Source organism: Colobus angolensis, unplaced genomic scaffold, assembly GCF_000951035.1.
Source record: "Colobus angolensis palliatus isolate OR3802 unplaced genomic scaffold, Cang.pa_1.0 Scaffold358, whole genome shotgun sequence".
Taxonomy (NCBI): Eukaryota; Metazoa; Chordata; class Mammalia; order Primates; family Cercopithecidae; genus Colobus; species Colobus angolensis.
Genome location: NW_012116910.1, coordinates 1,051,387 through 1,074,622, shown reverse-complemented (window position 1 = coordinate 1,074,622; position 23,236 = coordinate 1,051,387). Strand labels below are relative to the sequence as shown.

General features: G+C 55.3%; 1 protein-coding gene across 1 annotated transcript in view; it reads right to left on the bottom strand.

Moving 5' to 3' along the window:
* The window catches only part of SLC6A3 (solute carrier family 6 (neurotransmitter transporter), member 3), a 47,002-nt gene that overhangs the window by 3,411 nt on the left and 20,355 nt on the right, over positions 1 to 23,236 (bottom strand). The window contains exons 6-13 of the mRNA XM_011953133.1: positions 18,989 to 19,092; positions 17,590 to 17,714; positions 14,442 to 14,554; positions 12,877 to 13,005; positions 12,107 to 12,206; positions 9,275 to 9,375; positions 5,889 to 6,056; positions 3,774 to 3,845 (exon numbers count right to left, since the gene is read on the bottom strand). Of these exons, the coding sequence (XP_011808523.1) occupies positions 3,774 to 3,845; positions 5,889 to 6,056; positions 9,275 to 9,375; positions 12,107 to 12,206; positions 12,877 to 13,005; positions 14,442 to 14,554; positions 17,590 to 17,714; positions 18,989 to 19,092 (912 nt within the window). The remainder of the gene's footprint in view (positions 1 to 3,773; positions 3,846 to 5,888; positions 6,057 to 9,274; positions 9,376 to 12,106; positions 12,207 to 12,876; positions 13,006 to 14,441; positions 14,555 to 17,589; positions 17,715 to 18,988; positions 19,093 to 23,236) is intronic.

Genomic DNA, 23,236 nt, shown 5'->3' with positions numbered 1-23,236 from the left:
AACCCGCAACACGGAAATTACAGGAAACTTGGCCGTGTGCAGGGGTGAGGACAGAGCTTGCCACAGAGCAGGCTCACAGGTGCACACATCTCAGCACAGCCACGGAACACTGCTGCCTCCAAAACGCAGAGATAGTCACGGTCGGCCTGGACCCCTGAGCCCACGACAGTGCTTTCGTGAATGAGAGCAGCATAAAGACGTTCCCAGACACCAATAGTGAGGGAGGTTAGCAAGAGACCTCCTCACAGGAATGTCCGAAGGATGCTTTTTGAAAAGCAAGAAAATAGTCCTAGAAGAAAAGAAGTCGATAACAAAAGTATGGAAACCAATAAACACCAAGCATGCACATTAGTCCAAGGAACAGGATGAGTCCATACAAAATAGTAACAGCAACGAGAACAGTAACAGTGTCTAATAACAGTGGGTTAAAAAGACAGAAATAGTTCTGAGCAATCATGGCATATTCATCAGTAGGAGGAAGATTTAAGTCCTCGTAATGAGATGGGGTAAAAATACGGTTTAACTGTAGAGTTTAAGTGAAATATGTATGGTACAACCTCAAGAGTAGCTATTAAAGGAATAGAATAAGGCCAGGCACAGTGGCTCACGGTTGTAAACCCAGCATTCTCGGAGGCAGAGGTGGGCAGATCACTTGAGGTCAGGAGTTCGAGACCAGTCTGGCCAACATGGTCAAACCCTGTCTCTACTAAAAACACAAAATTATCCAGGTGTGGTGGTGGGTGCCTGTAATCCCAGCCATTGAGAGGCCGAGGCAGGAAAATCACTTGAACTCGGGAAGTGGAGGTTGCAGTGAGCAGAGATCACACCACTGCACTCCAGCCTGGGTGACGGAACAAGACGCCATCTCAAAAAAAAAAAAAAGAATAAAGTATATAAGTTCTAAGCAAGTAGAGAGAAATAAACAGAATAATAAAAATGAGTGAACCAAGAAAGAAAAATCAATCTATAAAAAGGCAATAAGGGAGAAAAATAAACACTAAAAATGGGACAAATAGACTAGAAAGATAGTAGAATCAAGTTCAAATATATCAATAATCACAACAAATGTAAATGGATTAACCTGCCCAATTGTCAGAGTAAAAGATTCTGGGTATATTCTGGGTTTGCAAAAGACACTTAAATCTTAAGATCACTGCAAAGGTGAAAGTTAACAGATTGCAAAAGATATTTCAGGCAAACTCAAAAGACACCTGGTGCAACTGTATTCATCCCAGACAAGTCAGACTTTAAGACCAAAAGCATCATTAGGGGGTGAAGATGCATTCATGTCAGCAGGAAGAGATGATCATTCCAGACATGGATCAACCTCAGAAAACAGCCTCAGACTACAGAGAGCAAACCCGGATAGAACTGAGGGGAACAGCAGACAAATATACTATCGAGGAAGAATATGCCACAGGCGTCTCTTAATTACTCACGGTCAAGCACCCCTAAAATTGAGAAAGTGTAGACAACGTGGGTAACACGATATACAAGCCTACTCAAATGGACAGAAGCAGAACTGTGTATTGACAATTAGAGAATAGCACATTCGTCTAAAAGATGTGCAACGTTTATCAAAGTGGATCAGGTGCAAGGCCCTAAAGAAGTCTCAATACATTTTATTTTATTTATTTATTTATTGGTTTGTTTATTTATTTTGAGATAGAGTCTCGCTCTGTCACCCAGGCTGGAGTGCAGTGGCGTGATCTCAGCTCACTGCAAGCTCCATCTCCTGAGTTCTCGCCATTCTCCTGCCTCAGCCTCCTGAGTAGCTGGGACTACTGGCGCCCGCCACCGTGCCCGGCTAATTTTTTTTTTTTTTTTTTGTATTTTTAGTAGAGACGGGGTTTCAGGGTGTCAGCCAGGATGGTCTCGATCTCCTGACCTCGTGATCTGCTCGCCTAGGCCTCCCAAAGTGCTGGGATTACAGGTGTAAACCACCATGCCCGGCCAATACATCTTAAATAATAGGTATCATGTGTGTTTGAGAACAATGAAATTAATTTGGAAATTAAAACCAAAAAGATGAGTAAAACATCCCCATATATTTGGCAATTTAAAAACAGACTTTTAAGCAAGTTATGAGTTGACAAAGTCACGATGGAAATTAAAATATACTTAGAACTAAAATATAAAGAAAAATGCTATGTAAAAAAATGTGGAATGCAGCACATGGAGTATTTTGAGTGAAATTCATAGCCTTGAGTGCTTCCATTAGAAAAGAACAAAGGATGAAAATTAATAATCTAAAGTCCAAATTAAAAAGTTAGCAAAACTACAACAGAGTAGATCCAAGAAAAGCAGAGGAAGAAATGATAGAAACAGTAGCTGAGATTAATGCGACAGGACGCACAGCAAGAATCCCACATGAAGTCAAATTTGGATATCTGAGAAGACTAGCAAGATCCTATACAAAGTGTAAGACCCCCCGGTATAGGATGCTCAGAGGAGAGAGCTCTGGTGGAGCTGGACCGGAGGCCAGTGGAGAGGGGCTGGCAGCCCCTGGACGGATGGGGTGGGATGCCTGGACACTCCTCCTGTGTTTGGAGCAGGCAAGTCACTGAGAGGACAGAGGAAAGGGTGCCAAGGGAGGGAGGCAGAGCCCACACCAGAACCTGACTTGCAGGGAGGAGGAACAAGCTGGGCAGATGTGTGCCTAGAGGTGGCTTCTCCCCACTGCCTCCTGGCCTGTTCCCTGCTCAGCATCTTGTTCTGCCTGACATCACCCCTCACCTCCCAGGCACACGGTCCCCCTCCCTCTGCCTGCATCCTTGCTCCTGCCCCATGTGCAGGTCCACGCTGGGCTCCTCAGGCGTGAGCTCACGAGACCCTGCTGGGAGAACTGTTTACGAGGACGAGGTGCAGAGAGGCAGCCAGAGGGAAGAGGCAGGCCCGAGGTGGGGCCGTGGTGCCCTCCACACTACGACCTTCTCTCCCCTCTGCTGTGCATTGGACTCTGCTGTCAGCATTAGGCTGCCTTTAGTGTCTGGAATCAGGTTGGAGCTGAGGCCGCTCTGGGGTGGAGGAGGACACTGCCACAGGCCCGGGGCACAGCCCAGGCTCCTCTCCTGCTGGCCAGCTCTGTGGTCTTGGGCACATTCCGGGGCCTCTCTGGGTCTCAGGGACCCTTGTATAGAGAGAGTGGTGGGCTGCCTCTTAGGGTTGGGGGAGTAAAAACACACCAAGTGTTTACTCTGTGCCCTGGGAATGCACCTGCTCCACGGCGTGCCATGAACATGTGCGCACACACCTGGAGGGCTCCCAGGGTGCAGGAAACACCTGGCATGACCATCCTCTCACTTGAAGCCCGCCCCAGGCTCCCAGGCCTCTCCCAGCCCCTCCAGGGCTCCCTGTGGCTCCCCATGGCCAGGCCCAAGCCTCCTCTCCTGGCACTGTCCCTCGTGCCCCCATGAGGCGGGTGGGTCCCTTGCTGGTCCTTAAGCTGGCTCAGCCGGCCCCACAGGGGGCTGCTCCCATGGTCTGGGACATGCCCAGGTCTTTGTAAGAACCATGCTTTCCTCAGGTGTGCGTGCAGACGCACCTCCCGGGGCCCCCGCATCATGCACCCCCCGTCCCAGGTGCACGTCTCCATTGTCACCTGCCACCGCCGGCGGCCTGTCCTCATAGAGCACATGGTGGCTGAGTAAATGAATACCATCTACACCAGCCTCGTCTACACCAGCCTCGGAGCCCTCTGGGGGCTAAGAACACCGAGCTTGGGATCATTCTGAATTCCCCTGAGAGAGGCTCAGCGGGGACCGCGACCTCACCGTGAACTGGCGCACCTCCCCTCTGTCCACCAGCTCGCGGTCCTTCTCAGGCGCGATGGCGTAGGCCAGTTTCTGAAAGAGAAGGAGAGTGCGGGGGCCAGTGCAGACCAGCACCCACCGCCAGCACCCACCACTGACTCACACTGCCAGGACCCTCACCTGCCAGCACCCTCACCACCAGCCCTCCTCACCTGCCAACGCCCACCCGCCGGCGTCCACACCACCAGCGCCCACCACTGACTTAACACTGCCAGTGCCCACACCGACCAGACAGTGATCAGGCCCGAAGCCGACATCCTGACGGTCCCCTTAAAGTCTAGTGCAGAGCAGGACATCAGCACTTGAGCCCTCGCTTGAAATAAAACATGGTCCTGGAGATGGCCCTTGTCTCTAAGTCATCACATGTGCCGGGCTCTGAGTAAGAAAGTGCTCACACCCAGGTGGGCTGCCTCTGGGCCACGTGCAGCGGACCTGTTCCAGGAGCACTTGCTTTTTGTCACCTGCAGCTCCTGGGAGAGTGAATGCAGGACCTGCCTTTCTTTCACTGCCTGCTGCGGGAGCTCCTGGGGCCCGGATGGCCCCAAGTCCTCCTAGAGCAGGCGGCATCTTCAGGAGCTCACACTCGGAGACCATCTTCAGGAGCTCACACTGGGAGACCATCTTCAGGAGCTCACACTCGGAGACCATCTTCAGGAGCTCACACTGGGAGACCATCTTCAGGAGCTCACACTCGGAGACCATCTTCAGGAGCTCACACTGGGAGACCTGGATGCCTGTGTCTGGATCTCTGAGGCCAGGTGACCTTTCCCAGGAACCCCTGTGTGTGGCTCCACCCTATGTCATCACCACAATTCCACTTGTACCTGGCTCAACTGCTGAGGTTTTACTTGGCTTATGTTCAGAGTTTGGCTGTGCGAGGGGTAAGGGCACTGGCTATTCAGGCCCACCAGGCTGCAGGTGTCCTCCAGCTCTGTGCGGACCTGGGCCCCGCTTTCCGAGTCCGTCCAGCCTCCCAGAGGAGCTCTCTCCCTGCAGGGACTGCCTAGCTGCCTGCTCTTCCCCTGTGCTGGGTCCTGGCAAGTCAGCGCGTGGGGGTCTGAGAGGGACCGTCCACAGCAGGGTGTCATCAGCTTTCCTAGGGCCATGGCAGCCCCAGAGCCCCTCCCACTCCACAGAAGCCCCCAGCCACACACTGTGCTTTGCCTGCACTGGGCCCTGGCCTGGCTGGGCTGCTGGAGAGACGGGCTCAGTGCCAGCCTGGCAGCACCTGCGCATGTCTGAGCCCAGGGGACACCGTGTGGCCCTAAGTTGGGATCCTTGAACACAGCAGGTACCACTCTAGGGTTTTGCTGCCCAGGGCCAAGCCAGTTCTTTCCGAGAAAGGCTGGGATTTAAGGAAGCAGCTTCCGGGAGCTCCCAGTGGTGGTCTCTCAGGTGAGGTCAACCCTCTTCCAAGGAAGGCGTGTCTTTGTCTCTTCCGGGAACCACAGAGCCAGGGTGTTAAAGGAGGACCCCGTGACTGGTCCACCTGCCTTTCCTCCACACAAAGGTGGCAAAACCAAGCAGAGGAAAGGAGGTGTGTGTCAGGGACTCCACAGAGCTTCCTCCACTGCCTGGGGCTCCAGCTGCCCCTGTTTAGCCAAAGTGGGGCTCAGCCCTGGGGGGCCTAAGTCACCCCTGATTCTACCGCCCTATGATGGCTGCTGTGTCCGCCCCACCACACACCATAGTGTGTAGGCATGCATGCACTCAGTACACACAAACACTCAGACACGCATGTGAGCACAGACCCAGGCACACACACACGTGCACATGGAGACAGCACATACAGACACGGATATACAGTGGACATACACACAGGTACATGCACACACAGATACATGCACACATAGACACACACATGTGGACATACATAAAGACACACACATGAATACACATATGTATACACACCCATGGACGCAGGCGTGTAGGTGGACACACACACACACTGTTGTGGTGGCCACCTCCAGTCTCCTCCTCTTGGTCACAGATGACCCAGGCAGGTGAGGACTGGGGCCGTGGACACCTTTCTGGTGGCCTCGCACTCAGGTGAAGGCGCCGTGTCCAAATACCCACCTCTCGAAAGGACCCAGGCAGGCTGCAGAACTTGTAGGCCGCATAGATGGGCACCATGGCCATAGAGGATGTGGCGATGACCCAGCCCAGCGCATTGGCCCAGTCGGGGAAGATGTAGGCTCCATAGTGGGGGGGCCTGAAGGTCACGATGCTGACCACGACCACGAACTGAAACCAGCAGACACAGGTCAGGCAGCTCTCAGTCGGCGGTGCCAGGACAAAGCAGGGATGGGGCAGGCACTTCATGGCAGAGGGTCTCTCAGCCCCTACAGCTGTGCACGTGCAGAACCCGGCCAGGCCTGCAGACATGGCAGCTGGGCATCCCAGGCAATCCATGTCCTCCTGAGGCATGATCTAGCCTGTCCTGTCCTATCCTGTTCCCTCCCTTCCCCTCCCCTCCTGCTTCGTCCCCTCTCCTCTCCTCCCATCCCGTTGTGTTCTATCCCATCCCATCCTGTTCTATTACACCAGATCCTGTCCTATGCCGTCCCATCCCATCCCATTCCTTCCTGCTCTATCCCACCTTGTTCTATCCCTTGCTTGAAATCACAACACACACAAAACTGGCCCCCAGCCAGTCCACTGAATCTATGATCCATGGCCTGAAGACACATGTGACCCATGCGGGGCCACCCGGGCCACCCGGGCTCCGTATCTCTACTCTTTCTAGAAGCAAATCTGATGAAGTCACAGACCTGTCTCAGAACCACCACCACGAAGGTAACACAGAGGGTGGCATGGATGCCACTCGGAGGGGCAGCTTCCCCCTCTCCAGAGGCTTCTCCTGAGGCAGCTCATGCATTTGTTCCTCCACTCCACAAACATGCACTGCCATCTAAAAAGATCCTCCACGTGCCTCCACATGCACCTCATGCCTGAATGTGTTCTGTGCACCCACATGTATACTGCACGCCTGAATGTGTTCTGTGCACCCACATGTGTACTGCATGCCTACACGTGTGTTCTGTGTACCTGAGTCCTTCCCAAGGAGACAAGGGAAGCTCTGATAGATACGGTTTATGATGTAGCTTAAAATGCATTTTTTTCCAAATTGTCCGTTTTTCCTCAATTTCAGAAAAGTTAAAACATCCAAGCCTTGCACCCGAAAAGCATGTTGGATGCGTGTCTCATGCCAGTCTCAGCATCTTCTTCACGTGCTGCTTCGAGCCACCCGCAGGTTTGGAGCCGGGTAGCGAAGGACTGGGATGGGGGTTGGGGTTGTGTCTGTCACGTGACCAAGGCCAGGGTGGGCAGCCATTTGGCAAGCAAAGCCAGCGTCCTGGAGCATCTGGGATTGGGGGGCTGCCTCCGCTGCACAGAGAGCCCTGAGCATGCTTTAAAGAGCCACGCGTGCATCCCTGGACATGTCGGTCTTGCATATCTGACATGTAGGTATGGCTGTAACGTGCTTTCTTGTACTGTTCAACTTCTCACTAGATACCACTTTTCTTAGAAAGAACTATGCCTCCCCAGGCCACAGTCTGCTCATGTGGGTTGCCTTTGCTCTGGCATAATTTCCCTTTAGCAGTGCTGCGGCGTCATCTGCCACAGAGTCATCTGAACAAGTCTGCAGCGTGTACACCCCTTACAACCAGAGGCCAGCACACGCCAGGGGGCAGGGGACTACGCCGCAGCCAGAAGAAACAGATGATAATACAGACATCGTTTTTCTGCTAAAATCAAAACTTCATAGGAATTGCACTGTAATACTAAATATAAAATGACACAGAGCAATGAAATGGTCGTGTTTCTCTCAAGAAGGCAAAACGAAGTCCTGTTTCGTATAGTTTGTAGGTTTATCTAAAACTGTACAGACATGTGTTTCTGTATGAAGTTCAAAGATTTAGTCTAAGACCAGTAGAACATTTTATCTTCTAAGATCGAGGTCAGCCCTCTGGGTGTTAAGAGGAGACACCACCTGAAGGGGAGCCGACGTCCTCATGCAAAACAGCTGTTTCAACTAAAGGCCGGGGAGAGCGGGAGGTGGGCAGGAGGCTGACTTTCCGGGAGGGCTTCCTCACTTTCCCCTCTGAACAGCTGTGTAGTCTGTGTCCTGTTAAAAGGCTGCCCCGTGCATCCAGGAGCCTTCAACGGGAGCCTCACAAGCACAGTTAACTGGACTTGGGACACTTACGTACAGTCATGCCATGCGGCCTGGAGCTCAGATATGGTGGAATTTCTACAAGATGCCAGGCGGCTTCTGTCACACTATGTCTAGCTTTTCCGGGATAGGGCCTGTCTCTCATCTCTTTCCTGTACCCTGGAACCTCTCTGCTTGCAACTACGGGGCTGTCCCACCTGCTGTATGCAGGTGACGAGGGGTCTCCATGCACACAGGCCCTGCTGACCCCGGGGCCAGCCTCGGTCCATGAGAGGGTGCGGCCTGAGTCCCCCGCCCTGTTCCAGGCCCCACCTCGTGCCTGCTGGACTCGGGACCCCAGGACCAGCCTCATCCATGAGAGGGTGCGGCCTCAGTCCCCCGCCCTGTTCCAGGCCCCACTCGTGCCTGCTGGACTGGGAGGTGCTTCTCTCTGTGAACAGCTCACAGACACTCTGCTTAGGCCTGGACAGTTCTTAGGTCTCCTGCCCAGACCAGGCGGCACAGCTTTGCTTTGTGAGCCTCTGGGCCTCTGTAGTTCAGCCGGGGAAGCACTGCAGGCAATCCCTAACGGATGGGCATGGCCACGTGCCAACAAAACTCTATTTACAAACACGGGCGTCCAACGGCCTGGCCTGGTGGGCCCTGACTCAGCGGCCCGGCCCAGATGATAGAAGTAAGTGCCTACTGGACTCAGTGATGCTGCTGAGCCACAGGGAGGCAACGGGACAGCGCCGAGGCCCCTGCTGAGCCAGAGGGAGGCCTGCGTGAGCAACAGGACATGGCCGAGGTCCCTGCTACTCTCAAGGTCTCCAGCACTCGTCATCCTCTGTCCCCGCCACCCTGGCAGCTCTAACTTCAACCTTGATCCTCACAGGTAGAGGTGAGTGGATGGCCAGACTCACCTCCAGCTTCCCCTCCCAACACAGCGGCACAGCCCAAGTGCAGGCCTCACACGGACTGTGGAAGGGGTCCAAGACCACCTGGGACCACACCTAAGGTTTTCTTGGTGGGTCTAGAGGGAAGGGCGGAAGGCACCTTCAGGAGACTAGAGATGAGTTCAGGGACCGGCCTGCCCTTCCAGGCTGAGTCCTGAGGCCCCTGACTCCAGCCACGGTGAGCTCAGTCTCAAAGCAGCCTTTAGGGGCCCACCCCAGGCCCTGCCCCCAGCCTCCTGTGCACACAGTTTGCTCAAGCAACAACCCATATGCGGGCGCTGGACCTCGGGGCAGGTGCCAGAGTGGGGGCAGTGGGCAGGGGGAGGGGCAGGCGACCCGAGGTCCCTTACCAGGAGGAAGCAGGGGCTGACCAGCTTCCAGCACAGCCGCCAGTACAGGCTGGGCCGCTGCCCGGTCATCTGCTGGATGTCATCGCTGAACTGCCCGACGCCTGAGGGGAGAAGAGGCGGCATCAGCGCCCATCAGGGCAGTGCATTCCCCTGATGCTAGACACACGTGGGGGTCCTTGCTGACTCCCAAGGGTCCCACCTACCGGCCCCAGGCTCCAGCTGCACCCAGCCTCCTGTGGAGGGGGCCGGGCCACACCCCAGCCCACTGGGTGCCTCGCTGACAGGTGGGAGCCACGTGTCCGCTCCACCCTGGAGACCCACCAGGAACAGCCGCACCCCGGTGGGAGCTCCCCGCATCCCCACAACAGCCCCTCAGGTCCTCCTCCTCATCCCACGGCTCTCCCTGCCTCCCTCTGCCACCGGTACTCCTTGTTCACTTAAAAAGATTGTGGCAAAATACACATAACATAAAACTTCCCATTTTAGCCATTTTTATGTGTAGAGTTCATAATGTATTAACACATTCACGTACTGTGTAACCATCACCACCACCATGTTCAGAACTCCATCTTCCAAAACGAAATTCTGCCCCCATGAAACGCCAACTCCTCCCAACCCCCAACCCCTGCCAGGCCCCGGCCCCATCTGCTTTTTGTCTGAATGAATGTGACTCTGGGGGAACCTCCCGTCAGTGGAGTCACGCAGCATGGGGCCTCTGCGACTGGCGTACTCCCTGGAGAGTGTCCCTGAGGCCACCCAAGCTGCAGCCACCTCAGCATTCCCTTTGGTTTTAGGGCCGAATCATATTCGGTTGTATAAGTATACTGTCACTGTGTCTTCAGAAAAGCTATTTCTAGAAACACAATAAACATTTTTTTCTACCCAAAAGCAAGTACCAGCAGTCCGCTTTAGAAAGGCCTGTTTTTCTTTCACTGGTATCATCTAACTTCTAGGAACTGACCACAAGACCTTAAGAGTGATCTCTCCCCCCACATCTGGCCTGGTCTGTGACTCGTGTGCCCGCGGCTGATCTGCTGAGATCTGGGGCAAGTCCTGCAGTCGTCCCGCGTCCCTCAGAAAGAAGCCTCCATGCAGAATCCCCTCTTCACACCCCACCCTGGCATCCGAGCTCTGGACATGAGAGATGGACGTGGGAGGCAGCGGGGATGCAGAGAGGTGAGGCAAGAAGAAGCCAAGGGGGGCGTCCCCAAGGCCCCTCTGCCCCCAGACCCTTCCTCCCCGGCCCCTGCTGGAGCAGGAGTCATCAGCTCCAAGACCTACAGGACCGCAGTGCGCTGGAAGCCCGGCGTATTCCAACGCAGCTTATTAGAGCACAGATTTTGTTTCATTTAGATGAGAGGGGCGTGGATTTCTCTTTGGAAAAATAACACAGATCTCGGTCTCCGGAGGCTCATTTCACCAGGGCCAGCTTCTCCCCATCTCCCGTGGTTCCAGAGGCCATGGCGCTGGTGAATTCGAGGCACTTTCTCCCTTCCTCTGTGAAGGTCTATGTTTTGTTCAGGGAACATGACAATGAAAGCGATAGACAAAGTATTGATTCCAGGCACCTGCGAAAGTACGACATTGATATTTCCCTTTTCTGTAGAGCAACACTGAAAACCAGCACTGAAAACAGCGTTCTCAGAATAGGAGCTATTTCTCCTATTTGTCTCAAAGCCAGGGCATTTATCTGGCTATAAATTCCATGGCTCTGCGGCAGAGAAAATGACCCCCTCGTTTGCAGGTGAGCTGGGCATCCTCCAAAACCAGGGCTCACACAGCACCACAGACGTTCAGCCGGATCCCCACATTTTTTTTTATTTTTTGAAACGGAGCCTCACTCTGTCGCCCAGGCTGGAGTGCAGTGGCACAGTCTCGGGTCACTGTAACCTCCGCCTTCCGGGTTCAAGCTGAATCATATTCTGTTGTAAGTACACCATCACTGTGTCTTCAGAAAAGCTGCAGCCTCCTGAGTGGCTGGGATTATAGCCGTGCGCCACCACGCCCGGATAATTTTTTTTTTTTTTTTTTTTTTGGTAGAGATGGGGTTTCACCATGATGGCCAGGATGGTCTTGATCGCTTAACCTCGTGATCTGCTCACCTTGGCCTCCCAAAGTGCTGGGTCACAGGTCACCGCGCCCAGCCTGCACATTCATGGTGAGATGCCCGGGTTCAGCCTTGCCACCTCCCTGGAAGCGACCTGGCCAAGTGAGTGGAGCTGGCACTCTGGCCCATTTTACAGAAGAGAGAACTGAGGGGAGTCGAGGTGACTTGTCCAGGTCAGCACGCAGGGAAAGGGCAGCCCTGGCTCCAGGCTGGGTTTTCTGTTGCTGTTTAAACCCCTGGTGGACATCCCAGGACCCAGCTGGGGCAGACCAACGGGCCGGCAGCTGCACCCGTTGGAGCACCTGTTGGAGGGCCACCCGCTGATCATCAGGCCCCGACTGCTCTGGGGCTCTGGTCAGCAGTCTAGGCCATGACGGCACCTTTGAAATGCACCATGTCACATCCCTGCTGAAACCCCCAGCATGGATCTGATTGTGTGGGACGGACTCGCCAGTGCCTCTAGCGTGGAGGAGGCGGAAGACGCCCGGCCACTGTGAACACCTCTGACCACAGTGTGCGTCTTCTGGCTGCCATCCAAGCTAAGCACCTCACTGATCCCATCAAAAGGACCAGGGCCAAGCCTCTCCCCTGTGCAGAGCTGTGATGACCACAACCCAGGCTTCCGGCAGCTGAAAGGTGTTTCCTCACAGCAGCTTTGTCAGAAGGGGAGCGGCACAGCCACCAAACAAGAGGGAGTTGGCCTGGCTACCTTCCCCCAGACTCACCGTAGAACCAGGCCACTCCGATGGCTTCAATGAGCACTCCAAAGAGGATGGACGTGCCGGCTGCAAAATGGTCCAGGAGTGTGAAGACGTAGATGCCACCCTGGAAGAGAGGGAGCCTGTGGACCTGCAGAAGGACTTTCCTCAAAGGTAAACCTGGCCTGGGACTCACTGTGCACACAAATGGTCTCACTCAAAGGTAAACCTGGCCTGGGACTCACTGTGCACGCAAATGGTTTCACTCAATGCAAACTCTGGTTTGAGTTCCTAAAATTCAATCCACATGCAGCTTCTTAGGGCCACGTCTATTACAAAAAAATAAAAATAAAAATGACCTCTCCTTTCCCTTCCCAGGGCTTCGTGTGCAATTAGAAATGGAAGCAACCGCACGTGGAACTTGGCAGTGCCTCCCTTGGAGAGGACGTGGCCTGGGCTCCCCCTCCCATGTAGATAGGCTCCGCCACCCCCTCCCACATACATGGGCTCTGCCACCACACCCCCAGCGCCCCCCAGTCCCCAAACCCTAGAGGGAGGCAGCTTCAGCCTTGGGCGCTTCTGGGGGAGCTGTCCAGGTGCTGAAGTGACTCTGGGACCAAGCTCCCATGGGCAGTTACCCTGTGCACTGCTGTGAGTCATTTTCTGGGGTGGGTGGGGACGCAGCTTCCTGAAAGTGCTGTGGTTCTGTCTGGCCTGACAGTCCCAGCCAGGGCACCCCGTGCCACGTGCTAAGGAGACATGACCAGGAAAAGGCGAAGCCAGCAAATGGTACGTACATTGGTGACACAGAACAGGGAGAGAAGGAAGGTCGCCAGGACGATGAAGAGCGTGAAGAGCTCACGGTGTCTGTGCAGCAGCTGGAACTCATCGATGAGCCCGGTGATCACTGACTCCATACCGCCCATCTGCATACAGAGCACAGGGTTGGGCTGCAGGCTGGCAGCGCTCCTGACCGCAGCCTGGGCCAAGATCTACTTGTCACCCAGGGGACACACACCCGGAGAAGGACACAGAACAGGGGGCGTGTGGCTGTCCAGGGTGCAGGACACCTGGTAGTGAGGACAGCTGTTGGTGAGGGCTTCTATGGTGGCACGACCACAGGAGAGAGGACCCAGAGGGACCACTCTATCCACGGCAGGGGGTTTGCAGCCTCTTCGACGTCTCTGGGTGGGTAAGATGCAGGGTGGCTAAAACAATGCCACCCCATCCACTGCTGCTGCACAGGCTCGGCTCAGCCAGATTTTCCTGAGCAAGATGCGCCCCCCACACAAAGCTTTCGGGTGCATCTGGCCCGGTCATTGGCTACACCTTCTCAATAGAGCCTCCCAGCTCCAGGCATCCTCCTGTGGGATGCCATCCAGGCACCTGACTCCTACGTAGTGACCTTCTTCACCTTGCTCGGTCTCGGTCTAGGCCCCCCCTTCATGCTTCCATGTCAGGAACACAAGGCCTGTGGTCAACCCAGGAGCTGTGGCTGAGCTAGATAGGATATGAGTGGGGGCCAGGTGCATGACCCGTGTTTATAAGGAAACGGATTCTGGGTTCTTTGGTCCCCAGCAGCTAACAGGGAAGAAGGAGCCTGAGAAAGTCCAGCAGGCCCAGGGCTGATCGAGGGCTCCACCCGCCACCCCCAGCAGGTGGAGGTGCAGGGGCCACACACAAAGCATTCAGGGCCAGGCCTGGGGTTGGTGGATGCCAGGAACTTCTGTTGCCCTCCTCATTTCTCGTGGGGTTGCCGAGGGTTCCAGGGAAAGCCATGAGATATGAAGGACCTGCTGTGTGCCCTCCAAGACCCCACCACTCTGGTGTCCTGAGCCAAGTCTTTGGTGGCTGGGGCCCTGCTGCACGTGCATGCATGTGTGTGTGCATGTGTGTGTGCACTTATGTGTGCACATGTGTGTGCATACATGAGTGCATGCATGCATGTGCGTGTGTGCGTGTGTGTTCGTGTGTGTGTTCATGTATGTGTGTGTTCATGTATGTGTGTGCATGCATTCGTGTATGTGTGTGCATGCGTTCGTGTATGTGTGTGTGTGCATGCGTTCGTGTATGTGTGTGTGTGCATGTATGTGCACATGTCCAGGATCTGTAGGTGGCTCAGGGCAGGGCACACGGGTACCCCAGAGTAGAGGGATAAAGGGAAAGTTAAACTCCAGTCACCACTCACCCCAGCCCCAAGAAAGGTCTCCCAAATAATCGCGGGGCTCGCCCAAGTTGAGCACAGGAGGTCTGGGGGCCATCCGTGAGCCCAGGGATCTTGCCTGGCCCTGGGAGGGCAGGGCCCCTTGGGTGGAAGGAACCCAAGTGCCGAGGACAGGGCCGGGTGGCGAGGGTTACTCACAGCACTATCGATACCCAGGGTGAGCAGCATGATGAAGAAGACCACGGCCCAGGCCGAGGACAGCGGGAGCGTGGCGATGGCCTCCGGGTAGATGATGAAGATCAGCCCCGGCCCTGAAACAGAACCCGCCCTGCTTGCCACAGAGCCCATGCTGTGCTCTCCCACCCATCCTGCCCCACCCGCCCCAAGAGGCCAACACGGCCTATAGAGACGGGCTGGTGCGGCCCTGCTGAAAAGCCTCCCTCCTGTGCATCCAGCAGACCCTGGCCTGGGACTCAGGAAAACGGACACCCAGAACCGATCGGAGGGCTTTGGATGATGCCTACCACCCAGCAATGGAGCTCCTCCAAATTACCTGTGTCCTCGCGGGTTATGGGGGCACTGGGAGAAGGAAGGGCAGAAACAAGGAGAGGGCAGGAGGGGCTTCCAGGCTGGTCCTGCCCTTCATCCCAGGGACACCTGCTAATGTCCTTCTAGTTAGTTTTTCCTGCACGTATCATGTGATACACACGCAGGCACATGCACGCACATATTTGTGCATTCAAACTCATCCATGCAAGAACACATCCACGTGCACACACACGAATAGACGCATGCACGGGCATGCACACACACACACACAAGAACACACACATCACACACGTCCACACTATTCAGTAGCCTAATTTCTAAATTTAGCAAAACATTAGGGATGCGTTCCTGACCTCTGCCTTCCAGGCACACGGGGAAGCTGAGGTCCTCCCACCCTCCCATGAGGTTAGACATGGCTGCCCTTGGCCAGTGTGCTGTGAACCCACGATGAGCAGGCCCCTGTGAGTGAAGCTTGGTAGAGGAGTGTGTCCTTTACCACTGCCCCTGCCACGGCGTCCCGGAGGCCACATCGAGACGGGCTCCTATCAGCTGGGGCCCTGAGGGCTCAGAGGAGCAGCACATCCTGACGGATACAGGGGCTCAGACGGTGGCTTGGAAGATAAGAGATAAACGTGCAATCTTGCTATCCCTGCAAGCTAGGGGCACGCCAGGGTGAGGGCGGCATGGCCAAGGCAGAGGAGGTGTCCCCCACAGCTCTCTGGGGAGCTGACGCGTGCTTCCTGCTACGACCTGGATGGAGGTGGAGGGGATGAGAATGTGGCAGGCACGCGACCAAAGTCAACGCAATTTGGTCTCCGATGACCCCAAAGTGAAAACCAGTCCTATAGGCAATTGACCACTGACCATTTCAGAAGCCTTGCATCTTCCACTGGCTGGGACAGTTTCCAGAGCCCAATCTGCCTGCAACAGGGTCCCCTGTCCTCAGCAGGCACGTGTCTGGCCCTAGCCTGCAGGAATAGGCCTGGGCCTGGTCTTTTAAATAATCAAAGGCCAGAGCCAGGGGCCGTTCCTAAAGGTCTTTCAGGGGCCTTACTGTCAGCCAAGCAGCGGGGTCAGACCTGGGCTCTCACAGCTCCCGGATACCCTGGTGGACGGGGACAGTGTCCACGTGGGGTGGGGGAGGCAGGCTTGCCTGAGACGTTCCGGGGCTTGGATGGTACCAGCTAGGAGCCTGGGAAGATATTCATCAGCTCGGGGAACGTAATGTCAACACCCTTGCCTTCGTTTCGGTACCTAAGTTAACATTTCACCTTGTTTTCTTGAGAATTACGCCTGTAAATGACATTTACTTTGCTTGTTATGAAATGCACAGAACATTCAACTTTATTTTCAGGGGTTAATAGAGGTTTCTGCAAACTATGCTAGTTATCATAATAAAGGGCAAAAAGAATGGAGAAAATGCATTAACGCAGCACCGAGTAAATTTCACTGCCCTGCATTTATATGCATGATGTTCCCTTTCTCTCGCTTTGACTGAATTTTTTTTTCCTAGAGGAAAGAACACGGGATTCGGAGGCCCACCTCTGAGCTGCGGCTCCAGCTCCGACCCAGGCTTTCTGTTGCAAGCACGGAGGGGCTTTCAGGTCTCCGAGCCTGTTCCTACCTGCGGTGCGAGGGTCCTAGTGCCTCCCTCTGTGAGACTCAGATGGGGTCAAGGCTGCCCCCGCTTGGTGCTTGTCGCTCCCTGCCCTCACTGAGCCCCAACACCCAGGCAGAGGTCAGTCAGCGACAACACCCACACCAGACAGGCTTTTCTGAGCACAATCATTCCTCACAAATGTAGCCTCCCCCCGTCACCCCCCACCCCCGGAGAAGACAGTCCAGAGGAAGCAAGGATGGGGATGCAGGATGGGAGCCCACCCAAGCCAGGGGCCCGTGTCTGGAAAGAAAGGGCCTCCTCCACATCTGTGTGGCAGAGCAGGCCTGGAGGCAGGCGGGGGTTCTGCTGGCTGACAGAGACTGAGAAGCCTCGGGACTCCCTGGAGCTCTCGGTTGGCCCAAGTTAGGGCTGCCAACGCCACAGCTTTCCACTACAAGCACCAGAGCCGGGCAAGTGGCCCCAAGTGCCTGGACCTGCCCTCAGCCCCTGCATCTGTGCCCGTCCTGCCGGCTTCATCCTGCCTGGCACACTTCCTGCTGTGGCCGAGGCCTCCCCCCAACTCACCTGCGCCTGCCCAAGACCTGGACCCCTCCCCACCCTCTCGGAGACAACTCCAGGTGTGCAGGGACACTCAGCGTCATGCGTCGGCCTGGGCAGCAGGCAGGGCCACCCTGTGCTGGAGGCCTCAGGGATCTCCCGGCTGCTCTGTGGCCAAGCCGACGTTTGCGCCATCCCAGCCTGCCTCCAGGTGTTGCTGGAACGGCTCATTCCTCCCCTTCCCTGAGCTGCACGTTCCCATACCACGTGGCAAGCAAACATCTAGAGGGCCTCAGTGACAACATCCACGCCAGACCCCGGTGGGTCAGCCTCATGTGGCATCTGCAGGGAGCAGCCGAGGGACCAAGGCACCAACTGTGCTGCTCAGTTGCATCTGGGCTTGAGGCTCCGCAGCCCAGGGTGGAGGGCCCACGAGGGGCAGGGCAGGGAAGACACTGGGTTGGGGGCAGGTCGGTACTGGGATGTGTACCACCACCCTTCAAGAGTGAGGCAGCAACTCTCACTGACGTCGCTCAGGGCCCGTGCGTCTCCTTCCTCTTTCACAAGGAAAAAGGCTTTGCTGAGAGCTGGGCACCGGGGCTACACGGAGCAGGCCCAGGCATGGCAGGAGGGGCTCACCGTCCTTGGCCACGTCCCCGATAGGCACGCTGTGCTTCTGCGCCATGTACCCCAGGAAGGAGAAGACGACGAAGCCGGAGGAGAAGCTCGTCAGGGAGTTGATGGAGGTGGTGACTATCGCGTCCCTGGAAGAACAAGACAAGCCGTCTCAGGAACCAGCTGAGCTGCAGCAGCTGCAATTTTCCAGTCATTATTTTTAATTTACTGTGTCTGGGGAAGGGGGCGGGAGGTCTTTGGAGGGGCCGCTTTTCCCAGTGAGCGCGGCCTTAGCAGCCTGGCAGAGCTGTCCTTGGACCACCTTGGCCCCCTGGCTGAGCTGCTCAAGGCTCAGCCATCAAGGCTCAGGGCCGGCAGAACAGACGACTGCCCCTGTGACCCGTGAGTCCTGCTGTGGGCGCCTCACCCAGGGCAGAGCTTCCAGAACCTCCAGGAGCACACACCTCCCGGGGACCTTGCTAAGATGCGGATCCTGACTGGGGGCGTCTCACGGGGTCTCAGGGCCTGCGTTTCCTGTAAACCCTCAAGGGTGCTGGTGCTGCGGGCCTGGGGCCCCGCTCTGAGGGCTGGGAAACCAGAGGGCTGGAGGCAAGCAAGGGAGGAACAGGGAGGGTGCTGGGGTCGGTCAGAGCACCAGCGTCCTCCTCCTGGGTTCCTGTGTGGCCTGTCACAGGGGTGGAAGGACCCCACACACTTCATCGGCAGAGCACCTGGACCCAGGTGGACGCAGGTGGGCTGCAGGCAGGGGCTGCCTCGGGACCTGCCTTCCAGCACCCACTCTCAGTGGAGCCTGTCTGTGGTCTCTCTGGCCATTCGGCTGCACCCACTGTCCTTGTACTTTTACTGTGTTTCTATCCGCATGATGTGGAAGAAAGTAAGCACAAGTCCATAAAGGTCAAAGAAAGCAGGTCCCAGATGAAATTCTGTTTCTGTTTTTAGGAGGATTTGGGGTCCAGCATGGGGCTTCAGGTGCCTGCTGGTAACACAGGGTGCACATGGGATGGGGGGACACACTCAGGGAGTTATGAAGCTGGACCCTGAGCGAGGGAGGACAGAGACGCCGCTGGGGCTGGTGTGAGGGAGAAGGGTGTGTCCCTGTGCCGGGAGGGGCTGGCCTTGCTGCGCGGGGTCCTCAGTGGGGAATCTGGCCGCAGGTCAAACCTTGGCAGGTCCCTCCCAGGAGGCGACACACCCACGTGCTTCAGTGCCTTCTTTAAAGTTGAAATCAAAATCGTGTTGGGAGCTCCCTCCCTGTCACTTCTGTCTGAAAGGCCATGCAGCTCCCACGCTTGCGGATTCAGTTGATCCGCCCTGTCCTCATCCAGGAACGCACTATTTCTGGAAGTCAGCGACCCCTCCTCAGTACTGATGAGGCCCCTGCCTGGCCCTGCTAGGGACTCACCTGTAGCAGTTGTTGGTGAACTTATTGTAGCTGGAGAAGGCGATCAGGACCCCAAACCCCACGCCCAGGGAGAAGCACACCTGGGTGGCCGCATCGATCCAAACCTGCAGAGCCAGAGGGCAGTGAGAAGCTGTCTCAGGAGAATGCAGGACCCGAGCACCCTCCCCATCCCAGCCCCATGCTGAGGCCTCTAAGCTCAACACCATCCTCAAGAAGCAAATGGCAGCAGCGCGACTGGTGGAAGACGCAGCCTCAGGAAGTGAACCCTCCCGGGTCAGCAGCCTGGAAGAGCCTGAGAAGCAGGGCGCTGTCTGCGTTCATCGATCTGGGATTCCCCATGGAGTGTCCGGGCAGCGATGCCACAGAACCAGAGATGCCCTGCTCCATAGCCGTCAGAACAGCATGGACCCATCCACACAGGACATGACTGTGGAGCCATGATAACCCTCAGAACAGCAGGGACCCATCCACATGCTGCATAATGGCAGCACCCTGAAGCCCTCGGAAAGTCATGAACTTATCCACACACGACATGCTGACGGCGTCCTGATAGCCCTCAGAACAGCATGGATTCATCCACACTCACACCAGCCCTAGCGGAGTCTCCGTCCTCCCTTGATCAGGGTCCGGCTTCACAACCCCCTGAGTGTGTCCCCCTGTCCCATGTGTGCCCTGCTGCATGATGGCAGTGCTCCAAAACCCTCAGAACAGCATAAACTCATCCACACGCTGCACAATGGTGGTGCCCTGATAACCCTCAGAACATCACGGGTCAGCCACACACTGCACGATGGCGGCTTCCTGATAACCCTGAGAAAGGCATGGACTCATCCACATCCATATCCACACTACATGATGATGGTGTCCTGATTGGATGCACACCAGCAATACCTGCTTTGCATTTTCCCCAAAATACCAGCAATACAGGTGCACAGTAGCACCTGGGCATGGCCAGGACCCCACCTGCAGCTTAGACGCTGGTGCTGTGCCTGCCCAACTTGGTGGATGGCACCCACAACTCTGGATGTGAAAGGAAAGGTGGGTGGGTCCATGATTGGACCATTGTGTATTTTAAAAAGTCAGCCACAACCTGCTGAGGTGAGGGCACTGCGGAGACCATTCAGTGACTCACATGCCCACCTTGCCCCTGCCTGGGCCTCGGATGGGGGAGAAGGAGCAGCCAAACCCCCTTGGAGGCATTTGAGGGACTAGTCAGTCAGGGCTGTTCCTGCAAGTCCATGAAGCCCATGGTACAGGCCTGTGGGCCAGGATGCTGAGACAGAGACACCAGATGCTCCTGCTGGGGAGGTCACGTGGGCTCAGGGCATCCCAGGTCCCAGGTCAAGCCTGAGCTTGACTGAACGAGGGAACTGGGTGTTGCAGAGGGGGCGGGGCCCTCTGTCCATCGGGCAGCATGTCATAGCCTCAAGGCCACCCCAGGTCCTGGGACAGTGGGTTTGGGGGCAGATGGCCAGGCCCTGCAGTCAGGGCTGTGCAGGTGGCCAGTGTCTCAGCATGAGGGGAGGAGCCAAGCCGAGAGTGGCTGGGTGGGCAGTGGGTGGAGAGGTTCATACCCTGATGTGGCTCCCATGCTGGTCATCAGTCACCTGCCTGGCCAGGTGACTGCAGGCTGGATCAGGTGTCACAGGGGAGCACCTGTCTCCTCCTCACCCTGAGCTGTGTGTGCAGCTCAGGCCTCTGCCCAGTGCCACCCAGTGCCAGTGCCCACGGCTGCCTCCCTGGGCCTCACCTCATGCACTTACACTCCAGGACCTGGAACTGTCTTTTCATTCCATTTCTTTCCTGATTTCTCTTCACTATACATCAATCCATCATCTAGTATCTATCAACCACTCATCCATCTATCTATCATCTATCACTGTCATCTATCAATCCATCACCTGTCTATCATCTATCTGTCATCTCTATAATCTATCAACCATATATCATCTATGAATATATGAAGTACGTGTGTGTACGTATCTATCACCATCCATCCTATTGTATATCTTATCTACCTACCTACCTATCATCCATCCATCCACCCATCCATCATCCGTCCATCCACCCATCCATCATCCATCCATCCATGCTATCCAGCTACCTACTTATCATTCATCCATACACCCATCCGTCTGTCATCGACCAATCCACCCATCATCCATCCATCCATCCATCCACCCATCCATCATCCATCCATCCATCCATGCTGTCCAGCTACCTACCTATCATTCATCCATCCACCCATCCATCCATCATCCAGCAATCCCTCCATCATCCATCCACCCATCCATCATCCATCCATTATCCATCCGTCCATCCTATCTAGCTACCTACCTATCATTCATCCACCCATTCACCCATTCATCTATCCATCATCCATCCATCCATCCATCCATCCACCCACCATCCATCATCCAACCATCCATCCATCCATCCATCCATCCATGCTGTCCAACTACCTACCTATCATTCATCCATCCACCCATCCATCATCCATCCATTATCCATCCATCCATCCTATCTAGCTACCTACCTATCATTCATCCACCCATTCACCCATTCATCCATCCATCATCCATCCATCCATCCATCAACCCACCCATCCATCATCCAACCATCCATCCATCCATCCATCCATCCATCCATCCAGTCCAACTACCTACCTATCATTCATCCATCCACCCATCCATCATCCATCCATTATCCATCCATCCATCCTATCCATCCAGCTACCTACCTATCATTCATCCACCCATTCACCCATTCATCCATCCATCCATCCATCCACCCACTCACCCACCCACCCATCCATCATCCATCCATCCATGCTATCCAGCTACCTACTTATCATTCATCCATACACCCATCCATCCATCATCCACCAATCCACCCATCATCTATCCATCCATTCATCCACCCATCCATCATCCATCCATTATCCATCCATCCATCCTATCCAGCTACCTACCTATCATTCATCCACTTATTCACCCATCCATCATCCATTCATCAACCATCCATCCATCTACCCATCCATCATCCATCCATTCTATCCACCTACTTACCTATCAGCCATCCATTCATCCATCCTATCTATCCTTTTTATCCACCTACTTAACTATCATCCCTACATCCATCCTATCCACCTACCTACCTACTTATCCATCCATCCAACCATCCATCCATCCATCTGTCCATCTGTCCATCCACCCATCCATCCATGCATCCATCCACTCTATCCACCTACCTGTCTATCATCCAGCCAGCCAGCCAGCCAGCCTTCCATCCACCCATCCTATCTATCCATTCTATCTACCTACCTATCGTTCATCCATCCTATCCACCTACCTACTTAGCATCCATCCATCCATCCATCCAATCTATTCACTCTCTCCATCTAATTTTTGACATCTCACTTTTGTGATTTGTTCGTCAATGGACATCTTTTCATATGCACTGGTGTTTGTTTTGCCTCCTCATGGGGCTGCCTATTCTTCCTGGCTGGAGCATTAGGCTCTACATTGTACTTGTGGTGTTTTTGTTTGATTCTATACATGTCCTACTCCTGCAAATACACCCCTTGGCTTCACTTTGGCCTTTCTGGGGTCCTGACACACTGCTGGCTTCACGGTTTGTCCGGTTCCAGCTCTGCACTTGTGGGTCCCTGGCCACAGCTGATTTTGCTGCCCTGGTTGTCCTCCTCTCTCTTCTGTGGCTCCCGTGGGCCACATGCCTGCTGCACCCATGGCTCCTGTCTCCACAGAGGCTTCCCCTTCAGTGCTGCAGACACACTTCCACCCCCAACCCCACCCAGCTGCTTTGCAGGCTCATAGGTGCCATGTCCAGGTGCCTTCTCCCACTGCACCTGTCAGCTGCTGTCTCCCTGGGGCTTCCTGGGAGGCTTGCAGCCATGCCTGCCTATCCTGTCTCCCTTCCTTCCCACTTTTGCCTTGGGTTTACACTTGCCTCATGACCCCTAGACCTGGCTCCACCAGCCCACCCACACAGGGACATAGGGCAGCACCTCTCAACGGCCTCCTGCCTCACATTCCAGCTGAGATGGCCTCTCACTGCATCTTCCTCTCACAGCAACATGGATGCCCCTGGGTGGCTTTGGGGCCTGCCACCTCCTCCACCTAGTCCACCTGATTTCCAACAATGCCCCAAGTGAGCTGCCATTTTTGTCATGCCAGCCTTCCACCAACGGCTGCTTCTGTTTCTGGGTCTGTTTGTCAGAAATGGTGC